General features: G+C 40.5%; 1 protein-coding gene and 1 long non-coding RNA gene across 5 annotated transcripts in view; one reads left to right on the plus strand and one right to left on the minus strand.

Annotated features, from left to right (window-relative positions):
* LOC128014926 (immunoglobulin-like domain-containing receptor 2) overlaps positions 1–5437 on the minus strand; it is a 49921-nt gene extending 44484 nt beyond the window's left edge. For all 4 annotated transcript variants that reach the window (XM_052598665.1, XM_052598645.1, XM_052598675.1 and 1 more), the window contains exons 1-2: positions 5283–5437; positions 2033–2365 (exon numbers count right to left, since the gene is read on the minus strand). In XM_052598665.1, coding sequence (XP_052454625.1) covers positions 2033–2365; positions 5283–5355 — 406 coding nt within the window. In that variant the 5' untranslated portion in view covers positions 5356–5437. The remainder of the gene's footprint in view (positions 1–2032; positions 2366–5282) is intronic.
* Positions 5438–13360: 7923 nt separating this feature from the next.
* The window catches only part of LOC128015245 (uncharacterized), a 28575-nt gene continuing 22167 nt past the window's right edge, over positions 13361–19768 (plus strand). Inside the window, exon 1 of the long non-coding RNA XR_008183851.1 lies at positions 13361–13584. This is a non-coding gene — a long non-coding RNA (uncharacterized LOC128015245). The remainder of the gene's footprint in view (positions 13585–19768) is intronic.

The raw sequence follows: 19768 nt of genomic DNA on the forward strand, positions 1-19768 counted from the left end.
AGGGAGAGACAAAAAGGCATCCAGCAGAGCCACATTAGATCATCGGTCACTAAACTCAAGCTTAGGTCAGGCGCTTCTTGGCTAATTGGGCTTGGTTGTGATTTTATAGTCGCCTGTGTGTATATTGCTGCACAATCAGAGGAATTGCATTAATTTGCATGTTAATATAGGCTCTCACTCACACAGCAGAGCGTAATGATAGCAATGGCAAGTGGCAAATGGTTTGATTCCAGTAAAAATAATCAGATGGTTTGTGCCACTGCAAATGGAGCCTATGCATCTGCTAAGTCTGTATACAAATCAATGCATTATGTTTGTTGGTGAGCAGAGAATGAATTCACAGTAACATCATCATTCTGTTCTCAAATTGGTTTAAACACAAGGCGGTTCTGAATGTCAGTAATTGTAGAGATCCCTCCTACTTCTGACATCAGCCTGGTGTTCCCTAGACGCCTCAGACACAAATCCCACATACATACTGAACTGCGCGGGATGCTCGAGGTGATTTCAGCTAAATGAGGACATGTATACATGAACAACATCTCCAAAACTCTTCTGAGAGTCACTTCATGAGCATTTTACCTTTTAATTTGAGTAAAACTAGCGTCATACCATATACAAACAGAACTGTAAGGTATTCATGTCGACAATCCATCAAAATAAAAGTCTAGTTTAATTAGAAGAAATTTTTCCAGAAATATATTACTATTGTTCAGTAGATTGTACACAGACTACTACTACTACTAGAATGAAACAGAGATTTCTTCCATGTTTTAATTGTAATTGTAAATCCCCTTTGTTTACCAAAAAATGAAAAAATTATGTTGGCTTAATTTTCAATAATTAAAAGATAAATTAAATGGATGTTATATGCCTTGGATGAAATCGCAACACAGAATTTCTGAGGGGGGAAAAACATTTCATAAGGCTATTTTAAGAATAAGTTTGAATAAATGATGTATGTATTCAAATAATTAGACATGCTTAAACACAGAATTTGCTAACAACTTATGGTTTGAAAAAAATATGAATTCATAGGGCCCTAAACATTGAATTTTTGTTAAACTTTTAATAAATTAATGTACAATTGTATAAGTTCCATTATTTTAATTAATTAGTCATGCTTTTGATTAATACAATTTAATCTAACCATTAAAAAAAGTCCCAAAAATACAAAACGGAAAACAAAATTGAATCCAGAAAAAATAAAACAGAAAAAATTGATTAAAAAAATAAATAAATAAATAAAAAAAAGGATTCATAGGGCCCTATATTATCAATTTGGAGCTCCTGTCTCACGTCTTCTATTCAAACTCAAAACAGCACTTACACAAGTGTGTGTGCATCAAGATTACAAGTACCATAAACTTATCAGCAATAGAGCACTAGAAACTGAAATAACAGGATCAATATACTGCATTTGATGAGCTTTTCAAAGGTCAAACTTACAAATGTACTGCTTACTAACATTTACAAGCTTAATTCAGCACACAAAAAAGAACATCCTGTCATCATTTACACTCCCTCATGCCATTCAAACGTGTGACTTCTTTCATGTTTAGCAGAATATTCATGCTGCTCTGTATCATACAATTAAAGCACAAAACAAAATAGCTAAAAATAGCTCAGTTAAAGCATCATAACAGTTATCCATACCACTCATGCAATATTTTACAAGTTTTCTGTGGTCATATGATACTTTGCATGAGGAACAGTTTCAAATTTAAGTTTTATTTTTATTTTATTTTAAAATTTTATTTGCATGTATAATGAGACTCACAAGCTATTGACTTATGTAAAACATTGATGTGCCGTAATTCAACTGTTCTCCAATATGTACCTTATACAAATCATACGTCCTGTTATGATACTATCAAGGAGCTTCATGGAGCTCAGCAACCCCAATACTTATCATGAACATTTCGTGTACCACAGAAGACAGAAACTCAAGCAAGTTTGGATCGACATGACGAGGAGTAAATGCTAATGGCTGTGCACCTCACGTATGCAAACTGAAATCACAGCAACTCACTGTTGATGAGGGAAATGTCACGGCCCTTGTAATATTCAGCGAGGGTGATGGACGATCCCTGTCCAGATGCCACAATGCGCACTGTCCGCCCGCTGTCCCCACAGTCCAGGTGAACAGAAGAGCCGAGCTCAGAGCCGTGGACAGCCAGCGTGTCAGGGAAGCGGAAGGCATCGCGGCTGCGATCACGGCAGTATGACTTATACCACCACTGGATGACTGGAGTCTGAGAAGAGATGCTGGTGTAATGACATGGCAGAACCACTGACTGGAAAAGCATCGCAAAGCGGCGCTCATCACGAACTGAGACCTGCACGGCCTCACACCATGACACCGCTGAGACCAGGGCAGGCAAGACAGAGAAAAAAACGAGATGACTGTGATTGATAGATAATGAGTGGAAAGACACATAACATGAAGAAATAATCACATAATATATGCACTAACATCAATAAATTCTCTTTGATCATAAATAAACAATAAAAATGGTGAGGCATGGAGTGTGTTTCTGTCTGTTGTAAGATGCTCTTTAACTCCCTACACACTGATATTATCATCATTACCTTGAGTGGCTGATTCAGCACAGTGTATGTGAGTATGTGTGTGTGCCCTGGTATTCCCTACATTATGTAGGGACCATAATGAACCCAGTGTTTCCCATTCATTAACTAGACTGTGGCAGCCCATAGTTTCACAATAAGCCGAAGATATACACTCCTCATATTACACAACCCTCTACGCACACCTTGGCAACATAATCGTCATTGGCTAGTAAAAAACTGTTGTTATATATATATTAATTAGTCGTGCACATAGATTTTTTTTATCTAAATAAATCTCACTGTAATCTTGGAATTAATTTAGATTAATCTAGATTAAAATGGCTCATTTGAATTCTGCCAAAGGCATTCAAAATATGTGTGCTACCCAAATAAAATAATGACTAAAAGTGAGTCTTTTAGAACAGGTTTCTCAAGCCAGGTGGTGCATTAGACCATGGGCTCATCTCCTGTTTACAAAATGCATCACAAAGTGCTTGAGAAAGCTGTAAACTAATTCCACATTGCACAAGCTCCAAACAACCTTACGCCTGTTTCACACATACTCTGTCTGCAGTGCGTATGCGTTTCGTATTTTTTTAAACACCCATGTTAACTGATTCCAGCATTCACGGGGTTGCGGTCCATCATATATATATATATATATATATATATATTAATAGATCATATGAATTATTATTAAAAGATAATACTACTACCATACTAACAATATACAATGCACTACAGATTGATGAGACGCTTTACCGGAGAAACCGGCCTATCTTCTGCTTGTTGTAAAAAGCTGAATAATTCTAAATGAACTCCATTATTTTGACAGGAAAATACAACAAAGAATATAGTTTACATGTATAGCAAGTCGATTCAGCATGGTAAGACTCTCGCTCTCTCTCTCTGTGCATGTGTGTGAAACAGCGCTATCAGCAAAGCGACAGCAAGTCGTGCACCTTCACACAGAGTTTACAGTGCTTCAAATACAGGTGTGCTGTGCGTCCATTGAGATGAACTGAAAAAGTACAGATCACTTAATGGAGAATGAAACTCTGAAGGGCTCAGTCAGTGCACACTGGTGAGTAAAACCTAAGACTTCATTAGCCAATGGCTAACGACAGACATCATTCAGTCGCCCAGAGTAAAATTTAATCGCATATGCGAGTGATTTACTCACAATGTAGAGGGTTGTAACATAGAAGTTCTTTAACATTGTGTTTCACGCCATTGCTTTGGCAAGTATTCGTCAAAAGAATTAAACCGAAAGTGTAATATGATGTATCAAGTCTGTTTGCGCTGCTTGTTTTAAAGTGTAGCACGTACATTGTGCACACGATCAGCTAATGATATGGTGTCTCAGAGCGGCTCCAAATAATGGATGCAATAAATGCCTCTTTTGAAATGTGTTTTATTGGTTTTGTCTCCTCACACCAGGAGATGGCATCACATCGTGTTAGGGGTGTTCTGTCACGTACATGAGGCATTCAGCCAATCACAATGCACTGCATATCTGGCCAATCAGCATACACCTCGCTTTCCAGAAATATGAGCTTTGTAAAAATTATGTGTTTTTTTAACCTTAAACTGCATAAACATATTGCATCATACCAAATACACAAAATAATGTTCTTTTTAGCAACATCATATGACTTTCAATGTCTCCTCTGAACTTCTGAATATCTGCTATCAATCTAGTCGGTCAACACAATAGCTCTTCTCAGATTGTGGTGGGTTTATAAAGTAACACACCCAGAAACAGCTGGTTTAAATATTTAAGATTCAGACAGACAGACAGAAAGACAGACAGAGAGAAGCAGGCAGGGAGTGTTCACTGGTAAGGGAGCAGGAGATCATGTGCTTGATAAGAAGGGTCTTTATATGTATGTGGATTTTGTTTAACCTCTAAAAACAGTGAATCAAATTAAACTGTAATGTTTGCTATTAATGTGTTCAATTTATAATGTCTTGATTTTTATCTGTCTATCTGTCTGCTGTGGATTCTTAAAAGTCATGTGATGAAAAACACGCAAGGAAATTTCTTAAAATAAATCTTGCGAATACAGCGTATCAGAACTGAGCTGGCAAACTGAAAAGTTTTGTACAAATTTCACTGTATATCTCACTAGCAGATCTGCAGTGCATTTGCAGTGTAGATAAGGGTTAAAGAAGCTCTGCTCTTGATTATAGAGGGTTTAGGCATAATTACATTACACAGTGTCGCAAGGTCAGAAATACGTTGAGGTGTAACTGCTCTGTAAGCAGTTTTAGACCGTTACCGTGGTAATCGAACAACTGCTGTTAACAGCTTTATTTTTTTCAGGTTATCATTTAATATTGTTAGGCCAAACGTTATGTCGCGCAGTTAACGCAGCTGTAATATTCATACTCCGTATTTCGCTCTATATTAAACGCGCTCAAAATCATCAGTGACCAACTTAACGTTACCTACATAAACCAAAAACCTTGAACGTGAATCACATGAAGTGAAAGTGCTGATAAAGATCATACATCACATTTACTGTAAATACAACAGCTAAACGTACAGTAGATTTACTGATACTAACGTTAAATTAGTAGTTAACAAAGAATCCTAAATCAAAGTTGGTTAAGTTTCTAAACAGCAATGACGGATGTGAACAGTTAAAGGAGTGAAAACAAGTTGCTGCTGCTGCTCAACTTCTACAAACTCTCAGAAAGTGACGCACCTGTGAATGTCATGAGTGAAATCCAGCATCTGATGAGAGAAATTACTTTAAACCGCTCCGTTTTGTGAACCATCGCAAAATCTCTGCCGTGTTTTTCTTGCTTTTCTTGTTTTTTTTTTCTTTTCTGTTCTATCCGCTTGTTCTGCGTCTCGTGAGTAACGGGTCTGAAGAAAAGGAGGCGCGCGCCGCCCTCAGCGCGGTCACGCTTTACCGACCACAACACAAACATTACTCACATTCATTATTTCATTAATTTATAACTCTGTTCTCGCGAAATACTGGTAAGAAAAGCATATACATATAAACAAAACGTACTTCTCGTTTTCTTGTGACGGCTTTCCTTTTTTTTTTTCAACCACAGCAAACCGGTCATGTTTGTCTAAGTATTAAGTTTAATATTACACGTATCAGTGATTTCGCCTGCTCTTTTCATCAATGTAGCAGCTCTGTTTAAATGTCTTAATGAGTGTCATATTATAACTGAACCCCTAAAACGTTTTTAATAATTCTAATATGATATTTTTTTAACTATTGAACACAATATCACACGTCTTCCACACCCCAAGAATTATGGGAGTAATGTCCGTTAAATTGAAAACAATAAAATATTTGCTCTATGAATGCAATAACATTGAGGTGACATTAAAGGTGCCATCTGTAATGTTTGGCAAAAAAAAAAAATCAAGTCATACTCCACATTCCATACCAGATGGGGGCAGTATGCCTCAATAAAGTGAAATGGTCTACTCTAGAGTAACAAACGAGAAACGGCATAGTCCTCATGCTCTGCCCCTACTTTGACAACAACACTACAGCCATAGCCGAAGCCTAACTGTGCGTTCACACCGCCGGCATCTAGAGTGTCAAAAATCGCTCTTGCCGCTCTGCTCACGACGCTGCAGAAAGTTTGTGAGCGCTCAGACACTCTAACGTAGATCGAATGCTAATTTTGTATTTAAAGCGGCCGCAAAGCAAACAAGCTTGTTGATCTCGTGCACACTAACCACAAGGAGTTATAAGTTAACCTCATTAAATATTGTTGTGGACGAAATATTAGGATCCTTTACTTAAAATGAACAATCTCAGACACCTTGGTCCATGTATCACTTTTAATTTATTTTTTATGTCCCTGTACGCAAACAGGGACACATCATAGATTAATACAAACGCTAAACAGCAATAATCAACCTGTCCTTTATTCTGCTTGGGAACTGATGTGCCAACTCTCAAGCATTCACCGTGAGACACACGCAATGGGCTAGTTGCATATCTCCGCCATCTTGTATTTCCGGTCTTGCGAGTGTGTGCGTAGATATTTCCGGTTGTGCTTAAAGTCAGTGCAGAGAACCGGAGAAGTCCAAATGTTACCTTCTATATGTTTACAGGATTTATAATATCACTTCAAATGCAAATAAGATATAAACTGCTATTATCACTATACTATAAATGTTAACTGAGCCAGTGGATTTGAAACTTGTGTATGTTTGGGTCTGGTGAATGAATTAAATACAGTAATGTTCACCACTGTTCACGAAAGGAAAGTTGAACTCATGGTGTGTATACACAGCTACATAATGTATTTTTATCTTACCAAATATGTAAATGTACAAATTATTTTTCGAAAATGTTTGCATTATTATTATTATTTTTTATATTAAATATTTACCTCGTGAGACATGGACTGCGATTTATCTTCAGAAGTATCCATTTCTCAATTGTACACATACATCAGTCTGTTTCATCGTTATTTTCACAACATATTTTATTATTTTACACAATAAAAAAATACATGACTAATTTTAATATCTGTTTAATCTGATAATTAATGCAAAAGAATAACAATATACATGGCTGCTCATAGACAGATAATGATTTATGCTGCAGATCTTTCACAAAACAAATAAACATAGATAAAAACACACACACATGAATGCAAACAGTGATATTTTATTTAAGGCAAACCTACCATAATTATATTACGTTTAATTGTACAGTTAGTTATAAATTGTTATCAAATAAAGTTAATAAAACATGCTTTATCAGAAATCTCTGTGCGTCTTGTTTGACAGTCAGAAACATTGATCTTACATAACAGTCAGAACAAAACCAGCTCTTCGAAAATGAAAAGTATTGCATATTTGAGAGGTTTGTGTTTGAAAGAAGAAATCCCTGTGGACCTGACCTGACGCTGATCCGCATAATCAACAGAAGAATAAAGCAATCTCCGCGTTGTCTCTTGATGAATTTCCACAAAGAGGTACGTAAAATGTAGGGAGGATGTTTCCCCATGTTTTTGATATACCCACTATCCGCTGTTAAATTTGAAAATCATTAAAAAAATCATCTATCCACGTTTCGTATGTGAGTTTCCCTTACAGTCAATGCGAGCGTCGCAAGACCGGAAATAAGTATGCACACACTCGCGTCGCTGAAGCTCACCGGCGCCATCTTGTGCACCTAGCCCATTGACTCTTTTCACACGCTTTCACGCCACACATCAATTTTTTCATGGACAGAAAAACCACGAAGCAAAGAGGACACAGAGACCAACAGACTAGACAGAGCAGGTTAGTTATGATATAATAAAATGGGTAACGTTAAGTTATAGCTAGCTAATTATCAAACGCAGCTACGGTTAGCCATCGCTAACATTAGCACGTTTATCGAACAGCCTTCGATACATTTCTATGTTATAACTTCCCGAAAACAAATACACAAACATATAAAACAAACTTCTAGCGAAATACTAACAGCATCTAACTTACCAATGCAAAAGAAATGTTGCAAGTTCGGAGTCGAACCTCATTTCTTTCAGGTCCATTAGTTGTCTCCAGGGATTAAAAGCAGTGCCGATGTTTACTCTGGTTCGGCTCCTTTTCTTATCGGATTTGATTTGTGATTCCGAGCGCGGTGGTGGTCTCTTGCCAAGGGCTTCAGTCATCCTTTCTCTCTCTTCCCTGAACTGAAATGAACTAGTGGGCTGTACTTTCCACATGATTGACATCAGGTTCAGGCACGCCGACAAGCCGTGCGAGTTATTCGTGTACTGCAGGTTGGCTGGTGGTTATGTTGCCCGCATATCGCCTCCCATGGCCGAAACTGGTATTACGACACCTGTAGGGCCGGGGCTAGTAATGCTAATGCTAATTAAGGTTGATATCTCTGCAGCACTATAACTTGACATTTTTTAATGACATCATCGCCCTTATTTCTTCTCGTTCTTTTGATGCGTGTAGGTCATGTTATGGATATTTTTACCTCAATTTTTGCATATGGCACCTTTAAAGGGGTCATATGATGTGATTACAAATTTTCCTTTTTTCTTTGGAGTGTTACAAGCTCTTAGTGCATAAAGAAGATCTGTAAAGTTGCCAAGACTAGAGTCTCAAACCCAGAGATATATTCTTTATCAAAGTTAAGACTCTGCCACGCCCCCCTAAAACGACTGGTTTAAACACGCCCCCCACATCTCTATGTCACTATGTGGGAAGATTTGCTAAATGCCACCCAAATGTTCACGCAAAGAAAGAAGGCATACCTTTTATTCTCTCTATTGCCACTGGCGCCATTTCAAGGAGAAGCTGTGTGTTTCATTGTAATAGTGAAACTACCCAGCAAACACAGAAGGTTGTGAGGACGTCGCCAGTTTTGTAAACTTGAATATAAACCACTGTATAAAGTTTAACGTTAATGGGGAGCGTGGTCCGAACAGAGGGTGAATTCCCGTCCCAGGAGATTATAGCGGAGGGTGAGGACGGCCCACCTGATGGCCCAACACTCCTTCTCCACGGTGCTGTACTTAGTCTCTCTCTTAGAGAGCTTGCGACTAATGTACAGCACTGGCCGTTCCTCCCCCTCTATCTCATGGGCCAGGACAGCACCCAGCCCCCTGTCCGACGCGTCCTACTGCAACAAAAAAGGGAGAGAGAAATCAGGAGAGTGAAGCAATGGCCCGCCACATAGAGCAGCCTTCACCTGGGTAAATGCCTGCTGCCATGGCTTCTTCCACTGAACTGTATCTGGTGCTTCCTTTTTAGTGAGATCAGTCAAGTGGCTGGCGAGGTCCAAATAATTAGGCACAAACCTTCTATAATATCCCGCCAGCCCCAAGAACTGTCTCACCTCCTTTTTGGTCTTGGGATGCGGAAAGGTCGCAACTGCTGCAGTTTTATCAATTTGGGGACGCACCTGCCCATGTCTCAAGTGAAAACCCAGATACTTTACCTCCACACGCCCAATCGCACACTTCTTTGGGTTGGCCGTGAGCCCAGCCCCTCTCAGCGACCTCAGTACCACCCTCACATGCTGCATATGCCGCTGCCAGTCATTACTAAATATAATGATATAATCGAAATAGGCAGCAACATATGCACCATGGGGCCGCAACACCCAGTCCATCAGTCGCTGAAACGTAGCTGGCGCGCCGAACAGCCCGAACGGGAGTGTAACAAATTGGTGTAATACAAACAGCGTCGTGAAAGCGTTTTTTTCTTTGGATAATGGAGACAAGGGGATCTGCCAATAACCCTTTTGTTAAGCCGTACCGAGCTGGTCAAGCAATTTGTCAACCCGTGGCATTGGATATGCGTCGAATTTCGACACAGCATTCACCTTGCGAAAATCCACACAGAACCGCACTGAGCCGTCCGTCTTAGGAACCAAAACTATCGGGCTCGCCAGTTACTGTTGGATTCTTCTATTACCCCCATTTCAAGCATCCCACCTAATTCTTCCTGAACTATTTTTTTCTTGTTGAATGAGATTTGTATGGCCAGGTATGGGAGAAGACATGTCAGCAAACTCCGCCTGTAATGTAGTCACTTACTTACAATCACTGATTCTCCCTCATTTCATTTTTTTAGGAGATTGAGGTGATAAATTTGACGCGCTCCTCTCCTATCTGAGCATATTACCTCATAATTGAGCTCTCCAACTTGCCGTGTGACCTCAAACGGTCCTTGCCACTTTGCAAGTAATTTTGAACTTGACCTTGGGAGTGATACAAGCACTTTATCTCCCGGTGCAAATTTATGCAAATTAGTTCCCCTGTTATACAGCTGGCTCTGTTTGTCTTTGGCCTGTAACAAATTCTCCATAGAGAGCCGCCCCAAAGTGTGGAGTTTTGTTCTCAGGTCCATCACAAACTGAATTTCATTTTTAGATTGAGAAGATCCATCCTCCCAAGTCTCTCTTATGACGTCCAGCACCCCCCTGGGCTGGCGACCATAGAGCAAATTGAAGGGGGAAAACCCTGTGGAGGCTTGCGGGACCTCTCGCACAGCGTACAACAGAGGTTCCAACCATCTGTCCCAATTTTTGGTGAAAGATGCTGGTTCGAATCGATTTAATGCCCAATTCGTACAGTTTGTGTAATGTCTGTGACATAAATGCTGTGCCCTGATCAGTGAGGATTTCCTTAGGAATCCCCACTCGGGAGATTAAAGAAAACAGTGTGTCAGCAACGCTCTTAGCGGAAATGTTGCGGAGAGGCACTGCTTCTGGATATCGTGTTGCATAATCCACAATGACTAATGCAAAACGATGTCCTCGTGCTGATCGCTCTAATGGCCCGATGAGGTCCATGCCAATTCTCTCGAAGGGGACCTGCATTAATGGGAGGGGGCGCAAAGGCACCTCTGCCGACTTTTCAAATAAGTCCAGAAATGTCTCCAGGTCGTCCTCAGGCCCCATTTTGTTTAAAGGGAGGTGGGCGGGCACAGCTTGTTGAACCGTGGCTCCCGGCCGAACCTCCCGGTCCATCCAGCTCCGGAACCTCTCGCGGTCTTCCTGCAGGGTTTGGAGTATGGCTTGAAACCGCCTCTCCTGATCGTGACGTATGTCCAGCAGGGCCTGGTGTTGATCGTGTTGCATGACCGCGAGGGATGTAATCAGCTCCGCAAATGGTGCAGCGGAGGGCACAGGCATGGCGGCGGCATCCATCTTCCTTCCCGGGTTCCGGCACCAGTGTAACAATGTTCGTTGTGCAGGAAGGAAGACGGCAGGGTCGGCTGTTACTACTGACTGCTTTATTTAAAAAAAAATAACCAAATAAAAGGGCACGGAAAATAACAACTGAAACATAAATTCTGTGGTCCAAGAGTGTAGCAGCCAGCAGTCCTTCTCTCTCTCTCCCGCTCCTGTTTCTCCAGGTGTTTTATACTCTCCACGCCAATTACTGCAAGCAGAGACAGGTTTTTGTTATTTGTGCTTAACCCACTCACTCACTGCGCGTCTCCTGACTGCAGGGTTCGCTAAACCACGCCCCCCCTGCCACATTTAATTAGACAGAGGCTGACGAAATCATGTTCAATGTACAGTACAGACCAAAAGTTTGGTCATAGTCATGAAAATAAAGAAAACTCTTTGAATGAGAAAGTGTGTCCAAACTTTTGGTCTGTACTGTATGTGGGATTAATAATGTCCCCCTTCCTGCCTCAAGTAACAGGCCTGTAAATTCTGTCATCTCCTCATTATTGGCGTTAACAGTGTTTTTCACATGCATGCTTTTTTAATGCTAGTTTAATTTTCAAATAGATCTGTTAAATTAGTTTAAAAAATAAATTAACAAAACGTTCAAATTTTTTAGGTCCTGACTGCCACAAGTTGATTTAATGATTAAAGCTCCAATATGGAGGAATTTTGTAATAAAATTTCCGAAAATAACAGTGTGATATATTTCCTCCAGTTGTGTACTTACAATATCTCAAAAGTCTCCAAAGATTTTTTTATTTCAGAGAAATTCCGATTTTAAATAACTGGCCGTCCCGGAAAAGAAATGTCACCTCTCAGTGACGCAATGTCCGCTCTATACTTTGTTTCCGGTGTAGACCATGTGATGTTCCACCACACAGGAATATCACATGGTCAAATGCGGAAGTGGTGGTTATGTTATAGCCGCGCGTATGGTTTGGTTGTCGTTGTTATGGATCACGATTACTCTTTGGCGAGTATTGAAGTGCCAGTAAAACGTAAGCGTACATATTTGGATACATGCAGACTGTGTGACAAACGAAGGAATAAAACCAGGATAAATATCGGCCAGGCATTTACGAGATGGAGAGAGCTGCGCAAAAATCTTGGACTTGACAGAGACTCTGCTCTCGCGAGTGTATTGATAGACAGGTAAGCAAATCAATTATTTATTTTGTTATTGTACAAGTAACGTAATAGTTACAGTAAAGATGATTTGGTAACACTTTATAATAACTGCACACTATTAATCATTAATTAAGCATTAGTAAACATATAATTCATAATTTATAAAGCATTAATAGACAGTAATAATCAGTTTATAAATACAGATATAAATGCTTTATTTTTTATTTAAAAGCATATCTATAATGTGTAATTTCATACTTTATTCATGATCAATTTATCATTTCTCAATGAAGTATAGCATTATTTACAAACCAGTTATTAAGGAGTTGCCAGTGATTCATAAGATCACAAGAAATGTAGTAAATTCAGGTAGTTATAAAGAATCACAAAGTTGGGTTTTTTTTACAGGATTTTAAAGTTTTAAATTGGTTTTACCATCAAGAAAATACGAGCATTTCACATAGACCATCCGTATATATATATATATATATATATATATATATATATATAAAGGATTTTGATGAGTGAAGTTGCTGTGGTGTGAAGGAGTGGATGCCGAGTTGCCATATCCTTCATACTGATATTAATTATATTATTACATGATTTCTTGTTTGACTATTAATCAAGTTATGGCAAGAGTGAAATGTGTAACCTTATGTGCGCTGTATTTCTTTTCCTCAAGATTAATGTCCACATATTATGTGTGTGTTTCCAGCCGTAAGGATAAGACATTCGCCAGTGCTAGAAAGCCTTGAATTTTAGATAAGTTCTCTGTGTATGTGTGTTAGTATCTGTCTGTACAGGGAAAAGCTCAGACATGCCCAGGACAAAAGATCAACTGCCAGTGTCCAGCATATCAGATATATGTCTTTGGAGAGATTATCTAGGTTTTGGAATTTTGTTGACTTATGTATTGACGCAATTAGTATCCTCTGTCAGGGTATAACTGTGGTTGATTTTGAGTTGTACGGGAGCGGCCTGCGAACTCCTTTGAGAGTGTTGAAGCTGACTTCTGCTGATGAAATTGCAAACTATTTTCTTCAAGTAAAATTATTATTATTAATTGAACTCATCTCTGAGTCCTGGTCTTCATTGCGACATATCTGGTCCTTGGGTTTTAACTGTAAATTCCCCTACAGTTAATGGTGGAGGATCGGCGGGCAATCGTTCTGTGGTGACATCCCTGATCAATCATCAAACCAAGGTAGGAAAGATTTAATATTTAATATTATTGGTTAGGGACTGTCTGTAAGTGGAGGGGGTCGAGAGAAGGAGGAATGATAGACTCACTCAGACGTAAGGGGGTAGACACCAACTCCGGGGTGGAGTAGGTAAATTGGTGTCACGGTACATCTGTAAATGAAGTAACCTTGTGAGTAAAAGGGGTACAAGTGCACATCGGTAGGTCTTAGGATAAGATATATTTAAAGATGTGTACAGTTACAGGGGGTACAAGTGCACACCTATTAGTCTTAGAGAGAGACGTGAATTTTTTCTAGGTGTGCACAGTCCAGGGGGGGGCAAAAACGCATTCTTAACAGGCATGTGAACCCGTAAAGGGCAGTGCTGGGTCAAGCGCCGAGGGACAAGGGATACGTAGGGCTGTAAATAGGCAGTGCTGGGTCAAAGCACGAGAGGCCGTAAAGGGCAGTGCATTTACGGCCAGGTAAGCCAAAGTAGCGGTATGGGAAATCCCGAGAAGAATGTAAGACGCTAGACGGGGGTTCTAGTCGTAACTCGCTCTTCCAACTCTCGATCACCCACCATTACAGATGGGGGTGCCCCGAGCTTAGAAATAGGCCAGGTCAGTGGTTAGGGCAAAGAGTATCCAAAATTAGTGTTTAAAAATAAATAAATAGTGATAATTCATATGTGCACCTATAAAAATATAGGGATATATGCAAAGGGACAGTACTGATTGATCTGGGATGCATCAGGAACAACCCCGAAAGAGCTAAACTTTAGTTTTCATGAACCTGATTGGATTGGACCAGTATATGGAAATTCTGGAATATACTTTGCAGTTTCACGCAGAACTTTGAGACACATAAGACCTTATGTGGCTAAAATGATATTGAACTAATATGTCTATATCATAGTCTTTACTCATGCAGGTCATTAAGGCATGGCATAAGATGATTACAAGATATGGTGGTGGCTAAAAATGAGGACTGCTTTTGCTGAAACAAGAGATGGTTTAGATAACAAAGGTTAAGGGAATTAAGCATGTAAGGTAAACATAATTTTAAAGAAACGTTCCTAGCATTATGGATTTTTAAACAGTCTAAACTGAGATTTGAGATATAGGAACTTTGACATTTTTAACCTATTTGAATGATTAAGGGTTATATGTTGTGATGAATTTGATATTATAGTCTAAGTTTAAGTTTGGTGAAAACTGTCAAATAAATAAATAACTAATATTTTGCACAGTAAGAGAGAGAGAGAATGCTTGAGTGGAGGCAGGGATGGTGCTCTGCTTGTCTTATCGGCCTGCTAAGTAAGAGTTACCAAAACAGAGCAATGATTTTAAGACCAAAACAACCCAGCTGATTTTTCTCAAAATAAAAATCACTAATGAACAGGCAAACTTTGTGATTAGATAAGAGACTAGGTACAAACTAGGTAAAACACACAGACAATGTTTAAGTTTAAATCCTTCCGATTTAATACCAAAAGCAAACCTTAAATATGAGCTGTTAAAATATTCATGTGTTAAGTATGTGCATGCATGATGATGACTACTGTATATTTTGGAGGACAATTCTGTTCCTGTTTTGTTTCAATTGAGTCACTAACCTCTGGAATGAGTGTTTTATCATTACAGATGTGTTAAGTGAAATTACTTTACAGAAGTCGATAATTCTGAGTGAAACTAATGAAAAGACAATGCCGAACATGGGACGAGCTTTAAGTGGATTGGTTATCCAGCTCCGTCTGCTACTGGTAATAATGACTTGTTCTTTTATAATGCTGATTTAAATCACTCTCTGGATTAATATATATGATATAATATTTATATGATTGGATTTGTGAAATTTAAGTTTGCCGTCCAAAATGGGTTTAAAATTCATGCCTAAATTTAAATGAGGGTCTAAATTTTAACAAGTTAACACTTTGTTGTTTGAATGGTAAAGATAAATATTTTAGACTTGACGGCAGAAAAACAGTGACAGTTTGGCTAAGTCACTAACCAAATTATCCAGAGAGCACCCTCACATAAAGAAGCCTGGTGGGAAAACAAAGGAGTGAATCCTGTTTATGTAATATAGTGCAAAAGCAGCCGTAAGGCTTTGTGGCTCCTCAAGGTCTGAATGATGCAATAGTTTGGTTTATGTAGAAAAGAGATAAGTTGAACAAAAACATGTGGATCTCCTGGGATAGCCCCTTAATGGAGGAATACCATAACAAGAGGTTTGAATTAATTGAAATAGCACAGCAAAAAAAAAAAAAAAAAATTATGTTTAAACAACACAATTGTAATAGGCTCTATGGAGCTGCTTATGAACACTGGTCAAGTCAAATCAAATTAATATTGTGAACACTGACAGGGCTTTTTGATAATGTATACTGTTTCAATACAGATTTACAGAAACTGAGGATGTCTCTTTAATAAATATTTGGCCGTTTAGAACTAAGTAATATTATTGTTAATTTAGTAATTGTATTGGGAAATCTGTCTGCTCTTTTTCAGTTTATAATAATTTTGAGAAAATAAATATCACAGCCAAATGACAAACATGAACGAAGGGTTTTTAAGACATTGATCAGGTAGCTGACCTGTAAGTATTTCTAACTGACAAAACAGTGAGAACTAAATTTACTTTATACGAAGTATTGAGGATTTGCTTCTGAATGTGTCGTTAATATAGTCTGAGTACAGTAATATGGTATGATAATTGACAAGATTTGCATAAAAAAAAAATAATAATAATAATAAGGCAATGAGTAAGATTAACAGTAATGTCATGGTATAAAACTAGTGCAAGTGCCAGTGTTGGGGAGTAACTAGTTACATGTAACGGCGTTACGTAATTTAATTACAAAATTAATGTAACTGTAATTAGTTACAGTTACTAAGAAAAAATGAGTAATTAAATTACAGTTACTTATGAATTTTTTAACGATTACAAAGGGGATTACATTTGAATATTTACACACATCCACATACAGATTTAACTGATTTCTTTCCCACATTGCACTGACTATTCTAAGACATACGCCCTAATAATTTCCGGGATGCGGAAACACAGTCTGGTTCGTAGAATCCAGTCAGAAAAATGGAATGCCTAACGCGGACGGAATATGCCACATTTTGGATGACTAAATCAAAAGTAGGTCAGTACACTTGAATCAAAACATGACATGGACTGGTGTCTGTGAATATCAAGCCCCCAAAATGCAATATAAGACTCCTGCACGTTCTGCGTGTCAGTTGAAATCACGCGCGGACTGCACACCGGGAGAACCGGGACAATTCCCGGTGGCCTGCCAGCTTCCTCAGTCTTCCTCAACTTGTCCCAATATTTTAATATCATTATTGTATAACTGCCTGCCGAATGTACTAAAGCGATCATTTGCGAATCCGCCATTTGATAATTAAATCTCTAATAAATCTGTTAGTCGTGACTCGCGCGCTCTCCGCGCCTCCGCCAAACGGTTTGGATCAGACTCCAAGTAATCAATGCGAAAGAGAGATAAAAGAGTGGACTGTGGAAGCGCACAGCTGGAACAGAGAAGCAGAACTACTGTTCAGGGTTTCAGTTCAGTTTAATCTGTAAAGATGCTTTTTTGACACAACCCTTGCGAAAGTTAACATTTTATTATTTTACTATAAATCCAGTGAAAATGGTTACTATTGTTTAACTGTGGTAACCAAAAATTTTAAATTATTTTACAAATTTATTTATTTAAAAATAAATACGAATCCATTTGCAAAACAAAAAACCATACAAGGTTATTGTACTTTTATATGTCACGGTAGGAAATCCATTGTTTCCTCCGTGTCATGTTTTGTGTTTGTATTTGTACTCTCGTAGTCTCCATGTGCTCGTTTGGTTGATTGTTGTCACCTGTATGTTGATTGTCTCGCTCCAGCTGATCCTCATCTCCACTCAGCTATAAATACTCACCCATCTCTCTGTCTGTTGTCAGATTCTCATTCATGTTTCAGCCATACAGTTGGATTACCGTCTCCCGTGTTCGTGTTCTGGATTATGTTCGTGTTGTCGTCTTCGTGTGAGTGTTCCGGTCTGTTCCTGGTTTCATCCATTGACCGTCTTCACCTTCACCACCGACTTCACCATCCAGCACTTCTCACGCCACCGTAGACCTTCTATCACCATTGCCTACATTCTGGACTAGTTTTCAATAAACCATTTCTGATTGCCTGCATTTGCTTCCTCCTCTCTTACGAGCCGTGACAGTAGGATCTGACCATCATGGAAGCAGCAGGCGATCGCTCCCCATCTCATCTGGAGGAGTTTCTGCAGAGAGCCGTTGGTCGTATGGATTGCCAAGACAAGGCGATAGATGAGATGGGTCGAGCTTTCCAAGCAATGGTGACGAAGGTGTCCGAGCTCGCTCTCCAGGCTCAACAACAACAACAACCGCCACCCGCTGCGCCTCCCATGCCACCCACACCGCCGATCGTCTCCGGGGGGATTTCCCAGTCCGAACCACACCTCCCCATCCCTGAGAAATATGCGGGTGAGCCAAAGTTTTGTCGATCATTTCTGTCACATTGTTCTCTGCACTTCGCCCTGCAGCCCCGCACGTTTACCACCGAGGAGATGAGGGTGGCATTCGTCTTGTCACTTCTGATGGGGAGGGCGGCCCTCTGGGGGACGGCGGTGTGGGAGAACCAAGACAGCTGCTGTGCCTCGTTCCACGCCCTTTCGGAGGAGATGAGACGGGTCTTCGACCGCTCCGTCGCCGGGAGGGAGGCGGCTAGACTTCTCACGGACCTATGTCAGGAAGACAGGTCCGTATCCGACTATTCTATCGAGTTCCGCACCCTGGCGGCGGAGTGTAAGTGGAACGAAGAGGCGCAGTGGGATCACTTCCTGCATGGGTTGGCTGACCGCATCCAACAGGAGATCCGCGCCGTTGAGCTCCCCACTTCTCTCAATGGCCTGATTGACCTCGCCATCAGAGTAGACAACCGACTCGACCAAGCCGCCAGACGGAGGGGGAGAGCAGTTCTCGCGACCAGACCGGAGGCTCAGCGTCAGCGCTCAGAGGTTGCGGTCAGCCCACCTGGAGATCTTGAACCCATGCAGGTGGGGCGAGCTCGGCTCTCCCGGGAGGAGAGGATCAGGCGGAGATCCCTGGGACTGTGTTTATACTGTGGCAGCCAAGAACATCACATCCAGCGCTGTCCGGTAAGAAGACCAAGCCCGATAGTAAAACGGAGGCTACTATCGGGTGGGATCTCTGCCAGGAAGACCTCATCTACATCGACACTCCTTCCGGTGAGTCTACGGTGGTCCACCCACGCACTCGATCATCACGCTTTGTTGGATTCTGGGGCCGAGGGTAGTTTCATGGACTTCAGGTTCGCTAGTAAGCTCAACATTCCTCTCACCTCCCTCAAACACCCCATTGCACCCTTTGCACTCAACGGACTCTGACTGCCAGTCATCACACAGACCACTTTACCTGTTTCTCTCATCACATCTGGTAACCATACGGAAGAGATTTCATTTTTCATCACGGACTCACCTCAATCTCCCATTGTTCTCGGTCACACCTGGCTCCATAAACACAACCCCAGGATCGATTGGCGCCTCGGATCGGTGGTTAGCTGGAGCGAGGAGTGTCATTTGTCTTGTCTTTTGTCTGCTGGTGTTAATGTTTCTGAGTCTGTGTTTCAGGGAGAAGCAGTGGAGTTGGCTAACGTGCCCGCGGAGTACCACGACCTGAAGGAGGTGTTCAGTAAGTCTCGGGCTGATTCTCTTCCTCCTCATCGTCCCTATGACTGTGCGATAGAGTTATTGCCAGGTACTTCTCCGCCTAAGGGCAAGTTATATTCTTTGTCTATTCCAGAGACGGCGGCCATGGAAAAATATATATCCAGTTCTCTAGCAACGGGGTTCATCCGCCCTTCTTCTTCTCCAGCGGGGGCGGGGTTCTTTTTTGTGGGAAAGAAGGACGGATCCTTGCGACCTTGCATTGACTACCGAGGGCTGAACAACATAACGGTAAAGAATACCTATCCTTTGCCGCTTATGTCTTCAGCTTTTGAGAGGTTGCAGGGAGCGTCCGTTTTCACTAAATTGGACTTACGTAATGCTTATCATTTGGTCCGCATCAGGGAGGGGGATGAGTGGAAGACTGCCTTTAACACCCCTAGAGGCCATTTTGAGTACTGCGTGATGCCCTTCGGG

The sequence above is a fragment of the Carassius gibelio genome, chromosome A1 (genome assembly GCF_023724105.1).
Source record: "Carassius gibelio isolate Cgi1373 ecotype wild population from Czech Republic chromosome A1, carGib1.2-hapl.c, whole genome shotgun sequence".
NCBI classification, from domain to species: domain Eukaryota; kingdom Metazoa; phylum Chordata; class Actinopteri; order Cypriniformes; family Cyprinidae; genus Carassius; species Carassius gibelio.